General features: G+C 41.7%; 1 protein-coding gene across 1 annotated transcript in view; it reads left to right on the top strand.

The window, feature by feature from the left end:
- Window positions 1–22,056, top strand: part of spock3 (SPARC (osteonectin), cwcv and kazal like domains proteoglycan 3) — a 435,237-nt gene that overhangs the window by 226,585 nt on the left and 186,596 nt on the right. Inside the window, exon 5 of the mRNA XM_055645071.1 lies at window positions 12,779–12,893. Within this exon, the coding sequence (XP_055501046.1) occupies window positions 12,779–12,893 (115 nt within the window). The remainder of the gene's footprint in view (window positions 1–12,778; window positions 12,894–22,056) is intronic.

The raw sequence follows: 22,056 nt of genomic DNA, 5'->3' as shown, positions 1-22,056 counted from the left end.
TGCAAACTTCACATAGAGACAGCATGCAAGGTCCTGATTGAACCTAGATTGCTGGAGCTTTGTGCTGGGCTAGAAGTAAAAATGTAACAGATTCCAAACGTGCATCCTGGCGGCCTTCAAGCCACCCATTTCTGATCTAAGCTGGAACGAGCGATGAGAAAGCAGGATGCTCATTTACAGATTTAAAAGAGACTGCATAAGAATATTGGAGAGAGAGAGAAGAAGAAACAGGTCATTCAACCCACATGCCTGCTCTGTCATTCGATAAGATCCATGGTTGATCTTGTACCTCAGCACCACATTCCTGTACGAGCTCCCTATCCATAATTTGTTGATGCCCAGATTTTTTATCTCTGTTTTGACTGATTGGTTCAGCAACTAAACAGAGGAGACCATTGCTAAAGAGTACAACTAATAGGCCAGAGAAACAGCAATGTATCTCCCAAATCACCATGGGAAGATTATAACCAAAGACCATCTTGTAATCCAAAACACTCCCGCTATTGTCTATGGTCCACCACATCTGCAAGGACATTTTCTAAGAATTTCTACAATCATTCTTCTTCCCTGACCTCAGTGCCTTCACATAAATGTCTCCCACAAACTTAATGTCTCCTGGACCATGACTCATATTTCATCTGATCACCTTCAAGTCTGAAAGATCATTTTGTTTTCTAGCTGCTCCGTTTTTCAATTGTGTTAGAAACATAGACAATAGGTGCAGGGGTAGGCCATTCAGCCCTTCGAGCCAGCACCGGCATTCAATATGATCGTGATTGATCATCCAGAATCAGTACCCAGTTCCTGCTTTCTCCCCATATCCCTTGATTTTGTTAGCCCTGAGAGCTAAACCTAACTCTCTCGTTGGCGGAGACAGGGAAACAAGAACGAATATCGTGTCCTGACATTAAATTTAGCCATCTCTTAGTGAAACTAGTTCGTTTGGGAATGTTGCCTTATAGCCTCCTCAAACAGTAGATTGTGCAGATTGTTGCTGCCCATGTCCTAACCACACTATGTCCAAGTTGCCTCAAATTAATAGAAAAACCACTGGACATACTCAGTTGGTCAGGCAGTACTTTGTGAAATGTGAAACAGAGTTAATATTTCAGATCGAGGACCCTTTTCCAAAACTGAGAAAGAGATACTAACACGTCCCCATGGTACCTGTGTCTAAATATAGTGATCCTAGGTATAAGGTGAAAGAGAGGAAGTTTAAATGGAATCTGAAGGGTATGTTTTTCTCATAGAGAGTTAGTATCTGGTACGAGCTGCCACAGGATATGGTGGAGGCAGAAGCATTTAAAATACATCTTAACTTATACTTGTAGAGCACAGAGGGATATGGAAGTCATGCTGGCAATGCAGATTGGCATGATGGTTGCCATAGACATGTTGGCCAAATAGCCTCCATCTATGTGTAGGAAGGAACTGCAGATGCTGGTTTAAAGTGTAGACACAAAAAGCAGAGTCTGCTTTTGACCTGAAATGTCACCTATTCCTTTTCTCCAGAGATGCTGCCTGACCCGTTGAGTTACTCCAGCTTTTTGTGTCTAGCCTCCATCTGTGCCGTGCAACATTATGACTCAAAAAACAGCTATCTTGTGCCTCGTTTCAAGCCCACCTTCTTTGTCACACTGTCCAATCTTTCTCCTCATACCTCTGCACAATACCTTGGAGAATTGTTTCTGCATTGAAGATCCTGTATAATCTTTCAAGACCAAATAACATATGTTGGAGGAGAATTTGATCTTTCTTCACCTCAGATTTAAGTTTATCGTCATTGATAGACTCACTTGGCCCTGTGAAATTGAGTGTGTACAGATGAGCCCGACCATGAAGCATTATGAAAATGTCCATTTAAGCATTAAAAAAATCAGTGGCCAAATATGTACAGTAAAAGAGGTGAAATAATTTCAATAGCATAAGTAATGGATGAAAGAACTACATATGTATGTTTCACTTACTATTAATTGTTCTTTTCATAAAATGCCATTCTGCGCAATGTGAAGTGGCCATTTGGTCAAGGTGAAACATAGTAATATTTATATCACATTTAAACATGCACATATCCTAACCCTGAGCCTTGGTGAGGAAAAGAAAAGAATGCAAAACTGTAATTAAAGACAAAAATAGCTGGTTATTTGGATGTTACATGCTTGATTTGCAAGCAGAATGTATGTGTAAATTACAGTCTGTGAATAGGATAGTCACAGATTTCCAAATAGGAAAAAGGCATACGTCAGAGCTTTTAGTTATATGCATGAGTTTGCAGCATGACAGATGATTCAACATTATTTTTATTGAACCATCATTTTGGATCATACCTCTGTCAATCGTGGTTTGAGTACTACAAAAATATACAGCTGTCTAGAGCAACTGAGCCACGCTGAATTGTTTATTGCATAAGCTACATTTTCCTCTTGAACATTTTAACCATCTTCCCAACTTAAAAATGCATCCTAGTACTGTTAACATAGATATTTACATGTTGCTGATGTGATTTCACTGCATGCCGTAGAAACAATTATCTCTGCAAGATTTTGGTTGCATGCAAACCTTTTTTGACATGTTCTTGCCTAGCTTCCCATTCTTTAATATATCTTCCTATCTATATAAATTATTTCAGTTCCACGCCAGAAACAATCACTAAATCCATGAGCTTCCAATGTGGTAGTGAGAAAGTGCTAGGCTGTCACAGATGCTGAGGTTCTGATGATATTGAAAACCCTGTCTACACTCTCAGCATTATTTGATATTTATATTAACTTGCATAATTTAAAAATGTTTCCATAATTTTCATTTTGCTGGTGCATAGAATGTATTGTGTGAAAATTGGCTGTCAAAACTTGTTTCTTACATGATTAAATTTCAAACGGAAACTTAATTGGTTCCAATGTTTTTTGGGACATCTTGAGATTGTGTAATGGTGCTAAATAAACAACAGTTATTACTTTATCATTATTGGTCATAGAGTCATACAGTGTGAATACAGGCCCGTCAGCCCAACTTGCCCACACTGACCATGTCCCATCTACAGGTGTCCCACCTGTCTTTGCCATATCCCTCTAAAATATCCACCCATGTATATGTCTAATTGTTTCTTAAGTGTTGCCATCATCCCTGCCTCAACTACCTCCTCTGGCAACTCGTTCCACATACACACCACCCTCTGTGTGAAAAAGTAACCCCTCAGATTCCTATTACGTCTTTCCCCCTTCACATTTAACCTATGTCCCCAGGTTCTCGATTTCCCTACTCTGGGTAAGAGACTCTGAGCGTCCATCCAATCTATTCCTCACATGATTTTATACACCTCTGTAAGGTCACCCTTCATCCTCCTGTGCTCCAAGGGATAGAGTCCCAGCCTACTCAAACTCTCCCTATAGCTCATGCCCTCAAGTGCTGACAACATCCTTCTAAATCTACACTGTACCCTTTCCAACTTTCTGCCTGTAACATAATGCATAGAACTGAACATAATACTCTAACTGTGGTCTCACCAATGTCTAAAGGGCCTGTCCCACTTTTACGGGTTATTCACAAATTCTCCAGAGTTTTCCCCTTGATTCAAACTCGCAGAATGTTTGTAACGAGTCCGTAGGAGGTCGTAGGAGTTCGTAGATATATTGTAGCGGCTCTTTATGCTAGCCGTAGGTACTCGTGGCATCAGGTAAGTCGGGACGTTTTTTCCAGCCCGATAAAAAAATGTCCACGAGTAAAAAAATGGTTGGGATGAAAGAAATTGCAACGTTTTACTCGTAAGGAGGGCATCGAAATAGTCGTGGAAATTCGTAGACATACTCGTAGGAGTTTGTAGGAGTTTGTGAACATAGTCGTGGAAGGTCGTAGGAGTTCGTAGATTACCAAGATCTTCATTTTTTATTTAGGTCCTTTATACTCGGCAGAGGTTTTGAATTGTCGTGAAAGTGGGGCAGGCCCTTTATACAACTGCAACATGACCTCCCAACTTCTATACTCAATTCTTTAACTGGTAAAGGCCAATTTGCCAATAGCTTTTCTGACCACCCTATCTACCAGTGAGCCACCTTCAAGGAACTATGTACCTGCACACCTAGATTTCTCTGCTCTACAACACTCCTAGAGCCCTACCATTCACTCCATAGGTCCTGCCATGCTGGACTTTCCAAAATGCAACACCTCACATTTTTCTGTATTAAATTCCATTATTGATGAGGGAAAAAAAATGACTTCATGCCCCATAGTGTATGTGGAAAATCCAGTGTTGATGTTAAGCTGTAAACATCTGTAGCTCAGTCCAGATTAAGGCAGCTGTTAGAGTCAGGGTATTAAAATAAAACTCAAGAGTTTAACACTCAGTCTTTAAATCCGGAGAACCAAATCAGTTGTAAATTTTGCAATAATCAAAACAAAATTGGCAGAGATATTATACTCAATTGGTGGATCAATACAATGAATTTGAATCATCAGTCATCGTTCTGTCCCATCTTATTATTTAGATATGTGTTATATTATATTTTAGAATATATTTCAACTGTAACATAAGGAAATAGAGAAAAGGCAAATTAATATGCAATGCTTTATTTTAACATATACTGATAATTTTCACACCAGCTTCCCACCACACTGCTTAACCACAGATACCTTCTGGCATCCTTGAGGTATTTATCTTCATGAACAGGAATTGAAACAGTGGCTTCAATTTAGTTTAGTTTGGAGCTAAGTTCAGATCAATGTTCATTAGTCTTTTTCAGAGCCATCAATACATTTGAATATTTGAGACAAACTCTCTGAATGCTTGATTTTACCACTAGTTTTAATATTTTCCCCACCACCTCCTTCACCAAACATGCACCTTTAAATTAATCCATCTGGAGTAATCCACTTAACAACATTCGATACAGCTCCTTTGAACTAGTTAGAGATGAAGTATTTGAAGGGATTAACACTGACGTTTCAATCCTCTCAGAGTTTTCAGAACCTCACATATGTCTGAACCAGTTGAGATTTGTGCTATTGCAGGAGAAGTTCTTCAATTGAGTAAATAGGCTTAAGATTGTCCAGTAAGTGGTAAATCTATATTTTAAAAAGCAATCTAGCGTGTATTTAGTTATCTTTAGAGCATTATTAATACATGGATGCATTGGCCTGGACATTCCTGCACGTGACACTGTCTTTTTTTTAAAGAGCTGAGCACTTGAATATGTAAAAAAAACACAAAACTGGCATCTGTAGTTCCTTGTTTCTCTCCATGAATATAAGCCAGTTCTAGAATGCAGTATGATTGGAAAGATTTCATAGTTAAATTAACCAGCAGTTTGCTCAAGTGTCACACTGAGTTCATTACTGGTGCAAGAAGGAATGCGAATGTATGAATTAATACTTTGCTGCCACATGTGACAAGTCACATTGAAATTCTTTGCTTCCATATCCAAGGTATGCAAATAGTCGCCACATAAGGGGAACTTACAAAGTACCCTCGCGTCAGGTCCCCCTTTGTTCTTCCCCCTCTCTCACGGCGCCACGGGTCCTCTCCGGGCAGTTCCGGGGCACCGACCCAGTCCCCAAACACAGACCCAGGTTCCATTGGTCGCGGGCTTCGTTGACCCGCAAGGCTCTACCTCTGACTTGCGAGGCTCCGACCTGTGAGGTTCCAGCCTCAGTTACTCAGCTGTCTTCCAGAAGGCCACTTCAGCAAGAATTTAATTCCCAGACAATGATCCCTTATAGCTTTAACAGGGAAATAAGCCTGCCTTGCCCTTTTATTCACTCTATTGGAACAACCAATCTTTGTGCTGTTCATAGTGCAGTCCCAGGGAGTGATGTATATTTTGGATATGTATGTATCTTACAAACTACCTGTACTACAGTATATAACTTTTGAAACATTGTTGTACCAGCCACCACTGTTATTTGAATGTTGACTGACTTCAGTCGAGGCTGATTGTTGAGTAACCTGATAGCTATCCATGAAGAGCCACAAATGCTGGAGTAACTCAGCAGGACAGGCAGCATCTCTGGAGAGGAATCTCTCGAGCTACTTCTTTAGACTCAACCCGAAACGTCACCCATTCCTTCTCTCCAGAGATGCTTGCTGTCCCGCTGCGTTACTCCAGCACTTTGTGTATATCTTCGGTTCAAACCAGCATCCGCAGTTCTTTCCTACACCTAACCATGGATTTTTAGCTAGTGATGAATTTGGGATGGCGTGACTTGAGGGAGGAGCATGGTAGTTATTAAGTTTGAAGTGAAAGAAAATGTATTCTTTAAATTGAGAAATAATGATAGCCGTTAGGTGACATGGTGGAAATAGTTATTATTATTGGTTTATTATTTTCACGTGTACGCAGAAACAATGGGCAAACATGCATGTGTACAACAGGGAGTAAAAAAAGAGAATGGAAAGAGAATACAAAATATAGTGTTACAGCAGCGCTTATGAGAATTCAGTCAAAGTGGGGAAGGAGCTGATTATGCATGCTTTCAAGTTTTATTTAATCATTTGCTGGCAGGATCAAGCAGAAAAGGGAATGACCGGGGTGTGACTCATCCATGGTTATAGAGTCATAGAGTGATACAGTGTGGAAACAGGATCTTTGGCCCAATGCCCACACTGGCCAACATGTCCCAGCTACACTAGTCCCACCTGCCTGCATTTGGCCCATATCCCTCCAAGCCTGTCTTGCCCATGTACCTGTATAACTGTTTCTGAAATGTTCGGAAACTCCCTGCCTTAACTACCTCCTCTGGCAGCTTGTTCCATACACCCACCACCCTTTGCGTGAAAATGTTGGTTACTTTCCTGAGGCAACATGAACTGAAGATGGAGTCGATGGAGGGAGGCCTTTTTGTGTGATGGAATGAGCAAAGTCCACAACTCTCTGCGATTTCCTCCAATCTTGAGCAGAGCAGTTGCCAGGTGATCTTTGCTGCACCTGCAGAATTGGCAAGAGACGTTGGAGACCAAATGTCCTTAGTCTTCTGAGGAAGTAGTGGTGTACTTTCATGGCTGTACCTTCAGGTTTTTGGTGATATTTCTGCCTTGGAACTTGAATCTCTTGAACATTTCCACCGGGTTCGATCCTGACCGGGTGCTGTCTGTACAGAGTTTGTACGTGCTCCTTGTGCCTTTTCTCCTGGTGCTATGGTTTCCACCCACACTACAAAGACGTACAGGTTTGTAGGTTAATTGGCTTTGGCAAAAAAAAAGTGCATTTTCCATAATGTGTAAGATAATGTTAGCGTATGGGAGTGATCACTGACTGGTGCAGATTCAATCTGTCGAAGGCTTATTTCTGTGCTGTTTCTTTATCTCTAAAGTCTAAAGCCTACAAGAAATCTGATGTAGGTGTCGTTGCGATCCGGATGTTTCAGAGATGTGTGCAGAGTCTGGGAGAAGGCATTTGCCATTAATCTGTCATGGCAGTAGTAGACACATTGCAGTGGATCAAGGTTGTCTGTGAGGCTGCAATTAATGTGCACTATGACCAGCCTCTTGTAGCATCTCATACTGGTAGATACCAGACACACCAGATGGTAGTCATTAAGGCACATTATCCTGCTTTTCTCTTGGACTGGAATGATCATGGTCTTCTTATAACAGGTGGGGACCTTAGAATAGTGTAGGAAGAAGTTAAAGATGTCTGCAAATAATCCTTCCAGCTGGTCGGCGCATGTTCTGAGAACACAGCTGGGGACTCCATCCAGGCCAGTTGCTTTCCTTGGGTTCACTCTCAGGAAGGCCAATCTGACATCTGCGAAATATTGATGAGCTGAAAAATAGTCTCAATCATTTCCTGTGTACGTGCAGCAAATGGTGATATTCGTGAGTGTAAAATATACTGCCAGTCCCAGGGAGAACTTGGAACAGAGAATCATGGCCTTAGGCCAGAAGAAGAAGGTGACAGTCTGCAAACCGCACGAGACATTATTGAGTTTACTAATACTGTAGCAGAGAAAACTACTGAAGGGATCGGATGATCATTGTGTAGCCTTAATGCAGGCATAGTCTTGGAAATATGTCATTTGTCCTTTGTCACTGCAGGTCTAAATTCTGAAACTCTACCCAATAGAACTGTGTAGTACCTTCATCAGAAGGACTGTAGTGACATAAGGGTGTAACTCATCTCCATCTTACGGGCAAATAGAGATGGGCAATAAATGCCAGCATCGTCAAAATGTATAACTAGATCAAAAATTGGCAAGTCAATCATAATCACTGGTATATATATAATCAAGAGAGATGTATTAAAGAGAGATTGATGTATTCAAGAGAGAGTTAGATATAGCTCTTTGGGCTAACGGAATCAAGGGATACAGGGAGAAAACAGGAACGGGATACTGATTTTGGATGATCAGCCATGATCATATTGAATGGCTCAAGGGGGTGCATGGCCTACTCCTGCATCTATTTTCTATATCTATGTTTCTATTTGATGGTAATTATCCCATTGATATTTCGTTGTTAATAAAGTCCAACTATCTTCAACCATGGTGGGCTTTCCCGTTCCTCCCAAAAATCTAGACATTGAAAGTGTTGGCTTTCCAGATAAATAAGGGCGTCACAAGCTTTTCTGAAAGGTATATTCCCCAAAACAGTCAATGCTGATCTCTGCATAAAGGAATTTGAGAACACTTGACATTTTGGATTGAAAACTGGCTTTAGGAAAAAAACTAAATTTCAGCATTCCCGGATCATCAGTTAAGTTGTTGACTCTATTCAGTCTGTTCAAAATGTTCTTTTGTTCTTCCTGAATGATTTTCAGTGAACCAAAATATAGGCCTCTGTACTGTTGGAATAATTTGCTTCCTTTTCAAAATGTAATATTTATAACTTATCTACCACACTCGCTTGCTTTCACTGGCTTCTCACTCCAAATCAATGCACAAACCGTCAGGATCATAAACTTCTGTTTTAACTAGACAGAGTGCTGGATTCTGAGTGGTGGAGTCGAAGGAACCGTAACAAAATAAAGTGATAAAATAACAGACTTCCTTGTTTTTGCATGGAAAACCACGGATAAAGGACGGAAATGGTAAAATTAACAGTGGAGTAAGCAAGGGGTGCAGTGGGTAGCCTATTTGGAATGTTGAAAGTGGAATAAAAGATAAAATGTGGTTTGAGGCAGCATTGCACAGCACTGCTGAGCATCTATTAGTGGCCCTTTAATGGCCCATGCATTTCATAACACATAGATGCAATTTTTCATTTATGTGGCACATGTGTGGACCTTGTTGCAATAACACGGGCCAGTGAACCCAACTTATATTCAAGTGTGAAATTGTAATTTTCAGATCAAGTCCCAGGGGATGCCATATTAATATGCATTAACTATGTAAAGAGACATGTGCATCTATGCATGTTGAACAGTCAAGTGTTAACAAGCCAAATAGACACCGAAATGTCGATTTGTGTGTATCAATACAATTTAATAAGCAGTGAAATGGATTTATTAAATTTTAATCATTTATTGTTCAGGAATGAACTTGCAACAAACGGTATTAACACTTTAATTAGGCAATTAACTAATCTTGGACATTTGGCCAATTATTTTTTTTTTAAATCAGAAAGCAGAATGATGTTTTCTAATTTGTTATTGTCAAAATTCAAACATAATTCCTGCATGAGCCAGTTATCCACTAAACCTCTCCTACAACAAGCACAGATCAACGCACACATATTCTAAGTGATTTATGGAATTGCCCTCCATTTTGACAATAGAGAATGGTATAATAAAACTCTTGTCTCAAAAAACTATTTAGAGTCACCCCAGGTTGTTAAAACTTTCTTTGAATTTTATATTTCACAGCTATTTAACAATGGAAGATAGACACAAAATGCTGGAATAACTCAGCGGGACAGGCAGCATCTCTGGAGAGAAGGAACGGGTGACGTTCCAGGTCGAGAAGAACTGAGAAGAACTTTTTTAGTCTGAAGAAGGGTCTCGACCCGAAACGTCACCCATTCCTTCTCTCCAGAGATGCTGCCTGTCCTGCTGAGTTACTCCAGCATTTTGTGTCCCTCTTCAATTTAAACCAGCATCTGCAGTTCTTTCCTACATATTTAACAATGGACGTGTGCAGAGCTCAAACTTAGATGTTAATGTCAATCATTGCACATTTACCATCATGGTTTTTGTTAGGTTGTTTTAAAAAATACCCACTGACTTGGCCTCCACCGCATTCTGTGCCAATAAATTCCACAGATTCACCGTCCTCTGAGGAAAGAAATTCCTCCTCATCTCCTTTCTAAAGGTACCTCATTTTGTTCTGAAGCTATGGCCTCTGGTCCTAGCCTCTCCCACTAATGGAAACATTCTCTTCAGATCCACTGGATACAGGCCTTTCTCTGTTTGGTAAATTTCATTGAGATTGCTCCTCATTCTTCTAAACTCCAGCGAGTACAGGCACAGTGCTGTCAAACGCTCATCATATGTTAACCCTGTCATCTCTGGGATCATTCTCATAAACCTCCTCTGGACCTTCTCCAATGTCAGCAGGTCCTTCCTCAGATATGGGGACCAAAATGGATCACATTATTCCAAATGCGGTCTGACCTGTGCTTTATAAAGCCACAGCATTATATCTCTTTTTTTACTTTCTAGACCTCTCAAAATAATTGCAAGCATTGCATGTGCCTTCCTTACTACCGATTCGATTTGCAAATTAACCTTTTTTTGAAATCCTGTACCGACACTCCCAAGTTCCTTTGCACCTCAAAGTTTTGAATTGTCTCCCCTGTCGTGCCTGTTGAATTCTTCAATGGCGATTTGAATTGTGTATCACCATTCATATCGTTAGTTCAGCTTGCCTTTGCTCTTGATGATCCTCTTGGTGTCCACATGATTCATTATGCCAGAGTAACAAAGTATAACAATCAATAAACCAAGCACTCTTCATGCACTCATGATTTCTGTCGGCCCTGCGTTTATTTTGCCTGTTCTTTCCCCCTTCATCTGTGGACTTACGTAATATGAAGACAAACAAGTTAGCATTGTGGTTTCTCCTGCAAGACAAAGGAGCTAGTTATTGATTTCAGGAAGCAAAGTAATGTATACACCCCAGTCAACATTGATGGTGCCAAAGCGAAGATGGTTGCGGTCGGTGTTGCCTTCCGATCACGAGGGGGGCCCCCGGTGGGGGTCCCTCTACGCAGGGATTCTCCCCCTCTACATTGGGGACCTGGGGTGGAGGGTATTGCACCGAGGTGTTCCCTGCAACCTGTTTCTCTTGCGGTTCACAGACTCGCCAGCCGCCTGCCACTTTTGCGGGCTGGAAGAGTCTGTGTACCACGTGTACATGGAGTGCGTGAGGCTGCAGCCACTGTTTGAATAACTAAAGGGGCTGCTCCTTGCCTTCTGGCTGCATTTTTGCACCCACCATCCTCATCTTTGGACACCCTGTGCGTAGGGGAGAGGGTAGGGCTGAAGATGTCCTGGTTGGGTTGCTCCTGAGCCTGGCCAAGCTGGCCATCCGCGAGACACGGCGCCAGACGGTGGAGGGCTCTACCCGAGCCGGCTGCCTGCCCCTTTTCCGGGGTTACGTCCGTGGTTAGAAAGGGAATACGCCCTGTCTACGGGCACCCTGAGGGAGTTCCGGGACCGTTGGGCTCCACAGGGTATTGAATGTATCCTCAACAAGGATTGTAACGTATAGTAGTTTATTATGGATACATGTTAGTATTGTATTATGGTGGTGGGTTCTGGCTTGTTTTATTGTAGTGTAAATATTATTTTTTAATAATTGAATACATTTTTTTATTACAAAAAAAAAAAAAAAAGTGAAGATGGTTGAGAATTTCAAATTCCTAGACATAAAGATCAAGTTCCTGGTTGTAAATATCACCTACAATTTATATTGAGCCAACGACATTGAAGCAAAGGACAAGAAAGCACACTGAAGGCTCTACTTCCTCAAGACAAAGACAATATGACATGTTTAGTTTAGTTTAGAGATACAGCACAGAAACTGGCACTTCGACCCACTGAGTCTGCACCGACCAGCGATCCCGCACATTAACACTATCCTACACAAGGGACAATTTTTTACATTGATATCAGGCCAAATAACCTGGAAACCTGTAGGTCTTTGTGGAGTGTGGGAGGAAACCGAAGATCTTGGAGAAAACCCATGCAGGTCACGGGGGGAACGTACAATCTCTGTACAGATAAGCACCTGTTGTCAAGATTGAACCCGGGTCTCTGGCACTGTAAAGCAGTAGCTCTACCGATATAACACCGTGCTGTGTCTCTGATGACTCGCCTTGTAGAGAGATTAAGATTAAATTTTTTTTAAACTGAATTTGCATTTTACGTTTCTGCACTGCTGCAGGAAATTGAACTGGTTACATGTATTTCTCATTCTTCTCATTTCTCATAGGGGAATTCTTCAAGGAATATAAAATATTGCATAACAGAAGCATGGAATATTACTTCAGGATAAAACATAAATTTGAAACTGAAATTCATATTCGGAAAAAAGTTCACATAATAAATGTTTGTATTTAACTAACAGTTAATGTGTGGGAAGGATCTGCAGATGCTGGTTTAGACAACATGCTGGAGTGAATTTAACTGACAGTTAAATTGGCAATGATAATAAATATTATAGACATTCAAATGCAATTGGAAGTTTCAAATAAAGTTAAATACATCATGAGTTTCAAATGTCTTGAGTTAATTCTTTATTTTTGTTTTTTATCCCAATTACGCTATGTTCCTGCATAATGTTATTTATCTGAAAGAAACAACATTTTAAGACAAGAAAATTACTTTTTTATACCTTATTTTTTGTGCAGGATGAAAGCAACCAATTTGGCTCACAAGCAACGGAAAGGATCCAACTGCACACCATGTCCAGTGGTTCATCCTCATCCTGTTTGTGGAACAGATGGACATGTCTACTCATCTCTGGTAAGGATACATTAACAAGGGAAACATAAGTGCCCTTTGGGAATTTTGTGACATTAAAAACTGTTCATTTTTTGTTCATCTTTATTAAATAATGTTTCAATAACATTGAAATATAGGTTAATCTCAATGTCTGATACTTTTACATTCTATATTATATATCAAATTCCAACAAACCCATCCAAACGACAAAATACAAGAACGCTAGTATATGTCTCAGGGTCATTGACTCAACAATGAGTCGTGTAACAGTAAATTTTCTTGATCTAGACCAAAAGCTTTTAAACATTGAGCATTATAAATAATGGGCTCTTAATAGGATTGTCCTACAGCCTTATGTTAAATGATAATCAATTAATGCAACATTCTTCCTCCAAAACAAGTACAAGCTGATCAGACTTGCAGGCTTGTGCATTATTCTCAAGGTAAATGGATATCTGAGTACCCATAAGACTACCCTAGTTTTTGCTGGGATCAGATCCCATGCTAATAATATGTGTATCAAATATTACATTATGGAATACAGTCAAGCCAGAATATTAAAAATAAGAAAACAACATCTAAAAATCAATTCACAATCTCTGAAAAGAAAATTTAAAAATGACATGAAGAATAAGTGTTTTAGGAAGCATCATAAAGATTCACCAGCATCCAACTATAGTTATTTACAGATCATCCTTATCTCTATCATTCTCTATCATTCAGGTGTTATACATTGTACTGTGAATTATGCATGCTTCCATAAATCTAACTAGTTTATTATTCCTTCAATGCCTCAATGACCATGGTGTGTTCAACAAATGACTGTCGAGTCATTTCTGGACATAATTGTTATGGAAATACAGTATCTTCCATGTTATTCATACTACTTCTGTTGTATCACTGATCTAGCTGCAGAACAGTGATCAGAGTGTTATATCTAGAAGACATTTACATTACACAATCTTTGCTGTGTTGTCTCTTGTGTAATTGTGAGAAGTTACATTCAGACAGTGGGGAATTTTTTAATTTGTGTATCCAGTATCCACTTCTTCCAAGGTTGTTTGAATATTGTTCAAAATAAGTAAAATGTCACATCAAAAGCAATGGCATGATAAATCAAGCTGATGAATTTTGGGAAGTCAAATGAGTGTAGGGAATACCCAATGAGTGTTGGGGCCCAAGGGAGTCGTGATGAACATTGGTGTACAAATTCAAAGATCCCCAAAAGAAGGACCACATGCAGATAGAATGGTAAATGTAACAAATGGGTTGCTAGCCTTCAATAGTGGGGTCATATAATGTGAGAACAGGATGTCATGGTGCAGTTTAATCAAATATTAGTTTAGTTTAAAGATAAGTGGAAATAAGTCATTTGGCTCACTGAGTCGGCGTGAATAATGATCACCTACTATCCCAGTTCCGGATCCCACAGACTAGGGGAAATTTACAAGAGCCAATTATCCTGTATGTCTTTGGAATGTGGGAGGAAACCGGAGTACCCGGAAAAAACCCATGCAGTCACGTCGAGAAACTACAAGCTCCATAGAGGCAGTATGTGCAGTCAGGATCAAGGTCGAGTTTCTGAAAGACCACCAGGGGCGCCGGGGAGATGGCCAGCCCAGCCAGCTGTCTGTTCGTTTTTTTCATCTTTTGTTATTTTTAGTGTTTGTTTGAAGTTTGATTTAATGTATTTCGGTTTGTTTTATGTGGGAGGAGGGGGGGGAATCGTGGGAAACTTATTTTTCAGGTTCTTACCTTCCCGGAGGTGTGATCATTTTTTGGATTACATTCTCCGGGCTCTGCGGCCTACCATCGCTGGAGCTGGGAGAAGCCTCGGACTGTCGTGAGCCCCCCCGCGGGGCATGGAATTAACATCGGAGCGGATCCCTTGCCTGGGATCGCTCCCAACGCAGTCTGCGGACTTACCATCAAGGGCTCACAGTCTCAGGAGAGGCACGTCGGGAGCTCCAACGCTACGGAAGGCTGGACCAGCCCCGACGCGAGGTTTGATCGCTCGGCGCGGGAAGCTGATAACCCCCCGATGCGGGGGCTGAACGCCTCGATGCAGAGGGCCCGAACGCCACCGACTACGGGAGTCAAGATCGTCCCGTCAATGGGGGCTCGAGGCCCCCGACCAAGGAAGAACAAAAGGAAGATACTTGAACTTTGTTTCACCTTTCATCACAGTGAGGAATGTGTAGGAGTCACTGTGGTGGATGTTCATGTTAAAATGTGTTTTTGAGTGATCTGCTTTTAATTGTATGACTGACCTGGCCAGTGAAATTCCTCGTATGTTGCAAAACAAACTTGGCGAATAAAGTGTGATTCTGATTCTGATTCTGATGCAGTATGGCAGCAAATATACCACTGCACTACCCTGCTGCCTGGCACCATATTGGTGAGGCCACATCTGGAATATTGCATGGAATTTGTATAAGCAGTTGCGTGATCATCAGGGTGAGTTAAAGGCCTGCTTCTGTGTTGTGTTGAAGACAGGACCTTGTGCCTACTGCGTACACAGTCAGCAACCAGTTAGAATGATTGTATTTTCTTCTCTCCATGCACTCATAAACTACCAGTCCCCTCGCCACCTGCCATATTCCTACATCTCGCCCACATACTAAGGGGAATTTACAGTTGCCAATTAACCTACTACCTACTACCGACATTGGGATGCGGGGCAAAATCAGAGAACCTAGATGAAACCCATGAACTCAAGGGAAGGACATGTAAATTCCATGCTGAGGGTACTGGAGGTCAGGATTGAACTTGGACCACTGGAACCATGCAGTAGCAGCTCTATCAATGGTGTCACCCAAATTGTGTATAGATTCACTCAAGGAATGCCTGTTTAGGGTTACTTGCGAAACTCCATTCGATTTTCCATGCTGCCTCGTTGGAGTATGCCCAGGACAGAAAGCTTGGTGTGGGAATGGGAGAGGAAGTCAAAGTGTTGAGCAACCAGGAGGTCAGGTGGAAACATAGAAACATAGAAAATAGGTGCAGGAGTAGGCCATTCGGCCCTTCGAGCCTGCACCGCCATTCAATATGATCATGGCTGATCATCCAACTCAGTATCCTGTACCTGCCTTCTCTCCATACCCCCTGATCTCTTTAGCCACAAGGGCCACATCTAACCCCCTCTTAAATATAGCCAATGAACTGGCCTCAACTACCTTCTGTGGCAGAGAATTCCACAGATTCACCACTCTCTGTGTGGATTTTCTTTTTCTCATCTCGGTCCTAAAATACTTCCCCCTTGTCCTTAAACTACGACCCCTTGTTCTGGACTTCCCCACATCGGGAACACCAGAACAAGGGGTCACAGTTTAAGGATAAGGGGGAAGTATTTTGGGACTGAGATGAGAAAAAAAAAATTCACACAGAGTAGGTATAGGCGGACTGAGCAGAGGTGACCAGCGAAACGATCGCCGAGCCTGCGCTTGGTCTGACCTTTCCCATACTGACCTTTCTGCCCTGGGCCTCCTCCACTGTCAAGAGTGTGGCAGAGCACAAATTGGAGGAACAGAACCTCATATTTCTCTTGGGCAGCTTACAACCCAGCGGTATGAATATTGATTTCTCTAACCAAGTAACCCTTGCTTTCTCCCCCTCTCTCCATCCCTCCCCATCCTAGTTCTCCGATCAGTCTGACTGTCCCGGTGATAACATTTCTATCTTTGTTTGCTTCGTTGCTACCTTACCCAAGTTAACAATGATCTATTCAACATTTTCCTTGATATTCGTCCCCTTTGATGTCTAGTTTTCATACCTTACATTCTTTAACTCAGTGTCTCCCTCTCCCCTGACTCTCAGTCTGAAGAAGAGTCTTGACCCGAAACATCACCCATCCCTTCTATCACGAGATGCTGCCTGTCCCGCTGAGTTACTCCAATGGTGTTCTAATCTAGCAAATGTGTTGTCCACAGCTCGATGAGATTCTCTTTCCATTGTAAACTTAATTGCCTCTCTTTCACATGTAAGGTTTTTGGCAGAGTTTCTCTGAATTTTATTACCAACATTCTCATCGGCTGGACGCATGTGTCAATATATTTTTATAATCCTGCTCATCTACTCACCATACCACCAATTTGACAAAGTACAGATATTTTTCTTTTAGGTTTAGGTGTTTTATTGTCACGTACTGAGGTCTGGTGAAAAGCTTTGTTTTGCATGCTATCCAATCAGTTAATATTATATACATAAGTACAATCAAGCCAAACTCTAGTACAATAGGTGGAGCAAAGGGGAAGATACTGAGTGCAGAATATAGTTCTCAGCATTGGAGCACACCAGTTCCAGTAACAATGTCCAATGTCCACGATGTGGTAAAGGTGAATTGGACAGTAATCTACCTTATGGAAGGACTATTCAGAAGCCTGACAGAGGGTGAGAAGCTGTTCCTGAGTATAGTGGTACACACTCTCAAGCTTCTGTGTCTTCTGCCTAACAGGAGCAAGGAAAAGAAGGAATGAATTTAAACTTGCTTAATTTCATCCCACTCGTATCCCTTGAAATAATCTGATGTATACTGATCAGTCTGAAGAAGGGTCTCGACCCGAAACGTCACCCATTCCTTCTCGCCTGTCCCGCTGAGGTACTCCAGCATTTTGTGTCTACCGTCGGTTTAAACAAGCATCTGCAGTTCCTTCCAACAACAAACTGATCTAAAAGTATTTCTCGAATATACAAGTATTTCCTTTAGAATTACTGGAGAATAGAGTTCCATTAATAATTGCACAATAGATTTTCACAGCACTTCAATAAGCGTGTGAATTTTGAGACAATCACTTACCCTAATCTTGCTCTTATGACCTTGCTCCTGAGAATGGAATAAAGCAAAGGAAGCAAAGAGAACTTTGTAATTCTAAGAGCGTTCTAGAGCCAGACTAGTCATTCAGGGAGGCAAAAAAGTACATGGAATAGATGGTGTGATGAATACTGATGCCAGAAGTCAAGGACAGGCTACAGTGCCCTGTCTATTCATGCTTGTATTTGTGCATTCTGCCAGTGTTCTAACTCATGAAATACAAATTGTAGGTGGAGGTCACTTTCTGGAAAACTATGTACTTTGGGTGAAGGAAAACAATGTATCAATTAATCAGACTTAATTTCCGTATTGTGGGAAGCACTAAAACTGATTAACACCTAATCAAACAATGCAATGGAGAGAAGAGAATCATTACACTTTCAATGCGAATATTTATGTTTTAATTAAAAATTAATTTACAATTTCAATCATCTCAATATTATGTACATTTTTGAAAACTTGGTCTCCACAATGTACATTTGTCCGAATTCAAAAGAGAACATTTCCTTTTGTTTAAGAAGGAACTGCAGATGGTGGAAAATCGAAGGTAGACAAAAGTGCTGGAAAAACTCAGCGGGTGCGGCAACATCTCCTTTTGTGTTTATTCGTGTTACATTTTGTTACATCTCCATATGGCGTTGGTCGTCATGGGAGCATCAGACAATGCTGGAGGAATACAGCGGATCAAGCAGCTTATGTGGATAGAAAGCAATGGTCAATGCTTTGGGTCAAGGATCTGCACCAGGCCTGAGAGCAGAGAGGGATGTTAGCCCATATAAAGAGGAGAAGAGGAGTGGTGATTTTGTGGACTAGGGACGAGTGAAGGATGACAGGCAAATGGAGCCAGGTAGGCGAAGGGGAGAGATGGGATTGGGAGGCAGCAAAAGATAGATTATGGAAGAAGGCAGGCAGAAACGACAAAAATAGGCGGGGAAGAGGGGGAACAAGGGAACAAAGAAGGTAGCTGGAACCAGTGGAAGGGAGCCATTTCTGGGATGATTATGATGTTGAGCTTTTCTCCGTTATTACTGTCTCAATGCCTAATTATTTGTCCTCACCCCACCCCACTGATTACCCCTTCTCGTTTGAAGACAATGCTCCAGTAGTAGTAGAGTCTAGGACCAGAGGACACGGCCTCAGAATATAAAAAGGACTACCTTTAGAATTGAGATGGAGGAATTTCTTAAATCAGAGGGTGATGATTCTGTGCAGTTCATTGCCACAGATGGCAGTGGAGGCCAGGTCATTGGGTATTTTTGAAAGTGGAGATATTAAAGTGGATAAAGTAGGCTCATGATTAGTAAGGGTGACAAAGATCACTTAGAGAAGGCAGGAGAATGGGGTTGAGAGGGGAAAATAGGTCAGCCATGATCGAATGGCAGAGCAAACTTGATGGGCCAAATGGCCTAATTATGCTCCTATGTCATCTATATAATTAAAATTCTCAACTTGACCACTTCCTGTATGCGCTGTATATTGATTTTTAAAAACACTACCCCGTATCGCTGTGAGTTTTGGCCATCTTACTCAGTCCTCCTCCGCTGAGCCAGCTCTGAGGATTTTTCCCATCGATGAAAAAGAAAAAAAGTTATGAGTGTTTACCTTAAGATCAGCTGGTTGATTGTCTCGCCTGTCTGGCTGGGCAGGACTATAAAACCCCTGGACATGAGTCAGTCACTGTGCAAGATCGCAAGGCAGAGGCCACATTCTGAGCTGTGAATCAACTGAACTGTGAGTCTGCAATGCACTTGCAATAAATGATGTGTTAGCTTTTAATGACAATGCAAAGAGTTATTTGGCCTGCCCAGTGCTTGAGACTGCAATGCAAAATGGAAGTGAAATGACAATGCCATGAGTTGTTTGGCGTGCCCTGTGCTTGAGACTGCAATGCAAAATGGAAATGAAATGACAATGCCATGAGTTTGTTATCCCCCCCCCCCCCACCCCCACTGTCCACCAATATTGGAATTGGTGGAAAGGTGGAATATTGCATTGGGGGACCTGCCCCTTCCTCCCAACAGGTCCCACTTAGCCTATACAGCCTATATAGTATGTACCTATAAACCCACTGCATCCTGGCTAACATACAAGCGTACATGTACCTGTGTGTGTTCAAACACGTGAGACCAAGAGCTCAATACTGAATCAGCGGACTGCACTGCCTGCTGGAGACCAGTGTGTTTCAATGAGATGCCATTGTTGTGCGCCTTGTGTAAGAAGGAACTGCAGATGCTGGTTTACTTCGAAGATTAACAGAAAATGCTGGAGTAACTCAGGGGGATAGGCAGCATCTCTGGAGAGAAGAAATGGGTGACGTTTTGGGTGTGGCCTATATATTGGCGAGACTAAGTGCATGCTTGGTTATAGTTTAGCTGAACACTTCCCCTCAGTCCGCCTAGGCCTAGCTGGTTGCTAAACAATTTCCCTTCCCATTCCCACACTGACCAGTCTGTCCTGGGCCTCCTCCACTGTCAGAGGAGCAGCGCCTCATATTTTGCTGGGGCAGCTTACACCCCAGCGGTATGACTATTGATCTCCCTAACTTCAAATAACCCTTGCTTTCCATCTCTCTTTGTCCCTCTCCCACCTTAGCTTTCTGATAAGTTTCACTGCCCTCCTAATTAAATATTACAGATTGTAGGCCTCGTTGTCACTTCCTCCTCAATTAACAATGAACCATTCTACATTTCCTTGAGCATCTTCTCCTTCGATCTGTATTTTCACACCTTTCCTTCCATATCTCTTTGCCTCACTCTCCCCTGACTCTCAGTCTGAAGAAGGGTCTCGACCCGAAACGTCGCCCATTCCTTCTCTCTAGAGATGCTCCCTGTCCCGCTGTGTTACTCCAGCATTTTGTGTCTATCTGAGTGTCTTAGTTGTTATTTTTCGTTTTGTGGTTGCTCTTCTCTTGCTCAGTCCGAATTGCTATTCTTTTTCTCAAAACATTGCCCTAATCTTGAATTTCTACCATTCTCTTCTCGAAGTTAGACTACACCAAGGTCAAGTGCATGTGAAAATGACAGCACGGTAACAACTGTCAGAGTAAAACCAGCATTAGAGTGCAGAATCGGACACTATTTAAAGAAGACGTTAGCCACTCACCAACATGAAGCTATGTTAGGTTGGAATGTTTGCTGCTTGAAAGCTTTTTATAGATCTTTTTGACACCCTATTTGTAAGCAGCATGAAACGGAGGAATGAATTGATGTTTGATGCCACTACAAAGACATCTCAAATAACATCAATTTTGCCAGTGTTCTTTGTGAAGCAATAATCCAGCTCAACTCTTAAATGGTGTAATCTTACAAGTTCCTACATATCCGGCTTAATACATCGCCAATATCGCAAGGAAATGTTTGTTTTCTTTTGACAAAAGTTGATGTCTGCTTATAAAGGTGAAACGAACTTTGGATATCAAGGCATATCTAGAGTTGAATGAAGACAAAAAAAAAAGATCTACAATGGCAGGTATAGAGGCTTGGAAATGGGGAATGTCTGACATGTTTTATTAAAACAGGTGTCAGAGGTTATGGGGAGTAGGCAGGAGAATGTGCGGTTAGGAGGGAGAGATAGATCAGCTATGATTGAATGGCAGAATAGACTTGATGGGCTGAATGGACTAATTCTACACCCATTCCTTATGACCTTATGACAGGAGTACAGAAAGTGAGAATGAGTACTTAAAAATAAACTAGGGGAATGAGCACAAAATATCCTTGTCCAGACAAGGTCAAATAAAATCCTTAATTGCCTCATCAGTTTTTTTTAATTTTAGATACAGCGCGGAAACAGGCTGTTCGGTCTACTGAGTCCGCATCGACTGGTGATTCCCGCACATTAGCACTAACCTACACACACTAGGGACAATTTACATATACAGCAAGCCAATTATCCTACAAACCTGTATGACTTTGGAGTGTGGGAGGAAACCGAAGATCTCTGAGAAAACCCACACTGTCACGGGAGAACGTACAAACTCCACAGAGATAGCACCCGGAGTGAGGATTGAGCCTGGGTCTCCGGCGCTGCAAGTGCTATAAGGCAGCAACTCTACCGCTGTACCACTGTGCCGCCCTTTGTTTTGTTACCAAGAAAACATTGACAGAGTCAGCACTGTCGACATGGTCAACATGACGAGACAGGACCAGGCGAAATACATTGAGCAGCTCATGGACCTCTACACTATTCATCCATCTGATGAAGGCTTCATTGTGGTCCACAAGGAAGCACTCTGCTCAGTCTCGTAAAGTTCCACCATCCAGACATTCATCCAGATCATTAGTGTCATTATGGCCAGCTGTTACACTTCAGTGTCATTTGGCATTTCCAGTGGCTGTGCACTTGATCCAGTCCTGTTCAACCTATTGTCTACAT

Source organism: Leucoraja erinacea, chromosome 1 (genome assembly GCF_028641065.1).
Source record: "Leucoraja erinacea ecotype New England chromosome 1, Leri_hhj_1, whole genome shotgun sequence".
NCBI classification, from domain to species: Eukaryota; Metazoa; Chordata; class Chondrichthyes; order Rajiformes; family Rajidae; genus Leucoraja; species Leucoraja erinaceus.
The sequence above is the reverse complement of the archived record's forward strand: the minus strand, read 5'-3'. Positions and strand labels throughout refer to the sequence as shown.